At 39.6% G+C, this 5,000-nt stretch overlaps 1 protein-coding gene across 1 annotated transcript in view; it reads right to left on the reverse strand.

Annotated features, from left to right (window-relative positions):
• The window catches only part of LOC125042476 (treacle protein-like), a 64,811-nt gene that overhangs the window by 914 nt on the left and 58,897 nt on the right, over nucleotides 1–5,000 (reverse strand). Inside the window, exons 8-10 of the mRNA XM_047638115.1 lie at nucleotides 3,291–3,398; nucleotides 2,718–2,915; nucleotides 958–1,047 (exon numbers count right to left, since the gene is read on the reverse strand). Coding sequence (XP_047494071.1) covers nucleotides 958–1,047; nucleotides 2,718–2,915; nucleotides 3,291–3,398 — 396 coding nt within the window. The remainder of the gene's footprint in view (nucleotides 1–957; nucleotides 1,048–2,717; nucleotides 2,916–3,290; nucleotides 3,399–5,000) is intronic.

Consider the following 5,000-nt stretch of genomic DNA (forward strand, 5'->3'; position numbering starts at 1 on the left):
AATTGATATATATTATACGACTCAACTTTACAGACATGCGGACTTCTGATTTATCTTGTTTCAACACGTGTTCTGTTTCCTTCCACCATTTTTTTTTTTTTTTTTTTTTTTTTTTATTCATTGGCCTGATTATGATAAATCTTTAGTAATAGTTACTTACAGTTTGCCAGTTATATTATCTTCCTCTTAATTTCTCGTACTTTATCCAGTCTTTTCATTCGCTTATACCCCTTCTTCATCATTCATTTTTCTATCTCCTATTCTCATATCCCGACCTCACCCCCCCCTCCCTACCCCATCTAATCCGTGACCCCCGTAGGCCCTCCATGACGTCATGCAACCTCAATGACGTCACGCCACTCGATGACGTCACGCAACCTGATCCAGTTTTTCCCTTTCTTCTCTCTCGTTCAGTTCGAGTAGGACAAGGTCAAGGCCCGAGGTGTCTGCCGCGGCCTGGCTCGGCGCCGGTTGAAAGGGGGGGGGGGGGCGTGAAAGGGAGCACTTTTACAGGCGAACATCCACACATACACACAGAAAAGCAAGCACACGAGTACATACACACACTGAAATATAGATAGATAGATAGAGAGATAGAGAGATAGATAGATAGATAGATATATAGAGATATAGATATACATAGATAAATAGACAAACTATACAGATTTCTCAACGCTCACTCCGTTTTCCTCGGCTTTAGGTAGGATGCACCTGGAATGTAGCTTGCAGAGTAAGAAAGCAATGAAGAGAGAACAATGCAATATATAATGCACCGGGAATGCACAATACAACAATAATGTAGAATACAGAAAACACCAGGACTGTGTAAAAGAAGAATGCGCCACGAATCTAGAATGCGGAATATCCAGCTGTTAAAATGTATCCTGATTTGAGGCAAGGGCGCGGCACTCTAAGCGACGTCGAAGGATCCATTTCCGCGCCTACCTGACAACTTACCTGAGCGCCTGTTGCAACAACTAATGATCTTGCAGCCTCAGGTAAGGCACAGCCTGGGGCCAGGAGGGGAGCAGGGGGTCGGGTAGGGGCCTTGGGGGATAGGAGCTATGGGGAGGGGGGGGTAGGGGTTCCGGGTTAGAAAGGGGAGGGGCTTGGGGGAGGCAGGGGGAGGGAGGGGGAGGGAGGGGGAGGGGCTTGGGGGAGGGAGGGGGAGGGGCTTGGGGGAGGCAGGGGAAGGGGATGGGGAGGAGGGGAGGGGCTTCAGGGAGGGAGGGGGAGGGAATTAGGGAGAGAGAGAAGGAGAAGGGGGGTAAGGTGGTAAAAAAAGACCTCCCTCTCTCTCCACGAGCAGGTCACTCAAGGTAGGCGGGCACTGGCACTGGCACTGGGAACGCAACGCACCATGTTTTTTTGTTTATTAAACGATAAAAAAAAATGGCAAGGTCAATTTTGTGCTTCTGATTTGAACATTTATTGCAGACTTGAATCTCTTCGTTGTTAGATCAGGAACTAATGTAATGTTATTTTTTCTTTGTTAATTTACATACCTGCTAATTCCATATTCATAACAGGTGATCCTATTTGTAAATCTTAGAGCAATCCTTTCATAAGAATTTAACAGTATATTTTCTTTATTCAATGTAATAGTCTAATATTCATTCGCTATATACAATACACACTAATATAATATACTCATATGTAAAGATGCTCTGTTATACTGTACATATACTGAGATTACTTATTTTATTACTTTTGTTGTTGACTGAAATTCTTACTTACAATTAGCCAACGAAACAACACCACTTCATAAAATACGAAATACGTGCATAATTATGTTGATCATAAACTTAGTAAGTCGCCATACACGAATGAAATACGAAACACACAAAAATAATGGTAATAAACTCTGACGTCCACCTTTGCAACAAATATGTAAAACACATACATGAAATACAATTATGCTAAACTCCATCGTTCACATTTACATAAAGAGGAGAGAGAGAGAGAGAGAGAGAGAGAGAGAGAGAGAGAGAGAGAGAGAGAGAGAGAGAGAGAGAGAGAGAGAGAGAGAGAAGAGAGAGAGAGAGAGAGATAGAGATAGAGATAGAGAGAAAGAGAGAGAGAGAGAGAGAGAGAGAGAGAGAGAGAGAGAGAGAGAGAGAGAGAGAGAGATAGAGAGATAGAGAGATAGAGAGATAGAGAGATAGAGAGATAGAGATAGATATAGAGATAGAGATAGAGATAGAGAGAAAGAGAGAGAGAGAGAGTGAGTGAGTGTTAGAGTGAGAGTGAGAGCGAGAGTGAGAGTGAGAGTGAGAGTGAGAGAGAGAGAGAGAGAGAGAGAGAGAGAGAGAGAGAGAGAGAGAGAGAGAGAGAGAGAGAGAGAGAGAGAGAGCGAAATACACACAAAAATATGCATACATACATACAATCAGTCATTCACCTTTGCATAAAAAACGAAATACAGGCATACAAAAGAACTTGGCCATTCACCTTTACATAAAAAACGAAACACACACAATGACTATAATTATAAACTTGACACAAAGTTAAAAATTCGAAACACATACACATACATAATAACAATAAAATAATAACAGGCAAAAGACACGAGATAGACGCAAAAAGATGATAAAAATGGAATTTTAAAAATCTCTTCAACGCGATCCACCCACAGAATACATCCTTGAAACTGGACAATTCCTGTCTGGGTTTTACCTACGTTTAGCAATGGGGAAATTTCCTATCCATTGAACTACGTGGTTCTGGAACAGTTCCCCGTGACAGGGCAGCAAAACCTCTTGTGCTTTTGACTGATATTTGAATGTGATAACGATCGTGAGCAGTAATGGAGAGAAGATATAAAGATATAAGTTAGTGCAGAAGATATTGGAAAGGAATTTGCGAGTAATGGCACGCTTAAAAAAACGTTCAGTTCTTGGTATTTCCTTGCGTGGCTGAGAATGTAGTGCATGAGGAATTAATATGCAGCTTTGCTTGCAGACAGAAGACTAGGAAAGTAGATGGAAAGCTGAGTGTAGATATATAAGAAGGAAAAAAAAATACACATGGGTTTATATACACATGCAGAAACACACCATACAATTATACACATACATACATGTATCAATACATAAACACATGCGTAAAGGATCACTTGCATTCAAATTCAAAATCTTAAAAAAAAAAAAAAAAAAAAAAAAAAAAAAAAAAAAAAAAAAAAAAAAAAAAAACAGAGAACTATACACCTCTAAAATTAGAAAAAAAAAAAAAAAAAAAACAGATACCTAGAATGTAGATCCAAAACTGGCAGTAAACATGGCCTCTGTTACCGCTTTTCTTCCATTACAAGACGGACGGTGAAAGTAACGCCTGCTTGTGTCTCGTCTCCTCGGCCAGTCGCTCTTCCAAGGGGCAGCCAAACCCACGCCGTACTCGGGCTGGAAAATAAACAAAATCTAATCACGTTTAACTTCGTGACGATAAAGAGAGAAAGAGAGAGAGAGATGAAAATGGATGAATAGATAGATAGAGGGTGAGAGAGAGAGAGAGGGTAAGAGAAAGAGATAGAGAGGAAGAGAGAGAGAGAGAGGAGATAGATAGATAGATAGATAGATAGATAGATAGATAGATAGAGAAAGAGAGAGAGAGAGAGAGAAACAGAAACAGACAGAGACATAGAAGGGAAGTGCGAAAGAAAGAACGAAAGAAAGAGAAAGAGAAGAAGAGAGAGATCCTGTACCACGAGCGCCCTAAGGCTACTAATACCCTGGGAAAAGAAAGGTCGCGTTTCCAATCCTTAATAAAACCACAGCTTTCGGAAGTATGCGAGAAGGATAATAGGATGAAAGGATATTTGTCAAGGAGTTTTGACTGGAAGACGTGTATGTGTGTGTGTGTGTACCTGGAAGACGTGTGTATGTGTGTGTGTGTGTGTGTGTGTGTGTGTGTGTGTGTGTGTGTGTGTGTATGTGTGTGTGTGTGTGTGTGTGTGTGTGTGTGTGTGTGTGTGTGTGTCCTTCTCCCCTTAGGGCCTTGTACTTCCCCCAACAGGTCGCTCGTCTTGACACGAACGTCTGTCCTCCGTTAAACCTCTGCTAAATCCTACTTCGACAAAATACCATTGATATCCTTCGTCTGTGTCTTATAGTCAAGGGAAACACTCTTAGACTGGACGAAAGGATGCTGTAATGGTGGAGGTTCTAAGGAAAGCCATTAGTTGTTATTTTTATTATTACTTTATTTGTTTATTTATCTATATATATCTATATTTATGTCGAACGTCAGAGTATGCCTGTGTTCTGTCTTACATGCATGAGATCTATGGAAATACGATAGAGTATATTGTAAAGCGAACAGTCGGGGATTTGCAAGCTTACTATAATGATTCGAATTTGTGTTACATGTTTACTTAGGATATAGCGTACAGATGAAACCATTTTGGAACAAGACGAGCATTTGGAGATAACATGGCATGGTTCATGTATGATTAGAAAGATTATACGAAAGTGATAGAGAGATAGATAGGTAGATAGATAGATAGATAGATAGAGAGAGAGAGAGAGAGAGAGAGAGAGAGAGAGGAAGAAAAAAACAACTTGAGTAGCTTGTTTGTGATGATCGTAATTCCAGAACCATTAAAAAAAAAAAAAAAAAAATGAGAAAAACGGAAAAAAAAACAAAAAAAAAAAACAAAAAAACGATCATGCGTAAATCTTTAATTCCTCATACTTCGATATCGCTTCTGACACAAAATCCGAAATCAAAACAAGGAAATTCTCCAATAAAATCATCCTACTTTAGTCAGTGCCCTTAGAAGGTTGCTGAACTTTGAACAGAAGGCTTTGAACAATGGTATTCAACTTTTTTTTTTTTTATTAAGTGTCTGTTATCTTTTCTGATTCAGTTATTACTTGTTATCAAAAGTGTAATGGTGAAAATAACTATAGGACAAAAACACTTTATGGAAAGATTCCAATTTATTAATGGGTAAGAGATAATTATATGCAGGAAAGAGAGATAAAATTCAGTATAATTCGACG

Source organism: Penaeus chinensis, chromosome 32 (genome assembly GCF_019202785.1).
Source record: "Penaeus chinensis breed Huanghai No. 1 chromosome 32, ASM1920278v2, whole genome shotgun sequence".
Taxonomy (NCBI): domain Eukaryota; kingdom Metazoa; phylum Arthropoda; class Malacostraca; order Decapoda; family Penaeidae; genus Penaeus; species Penaeus chinensis.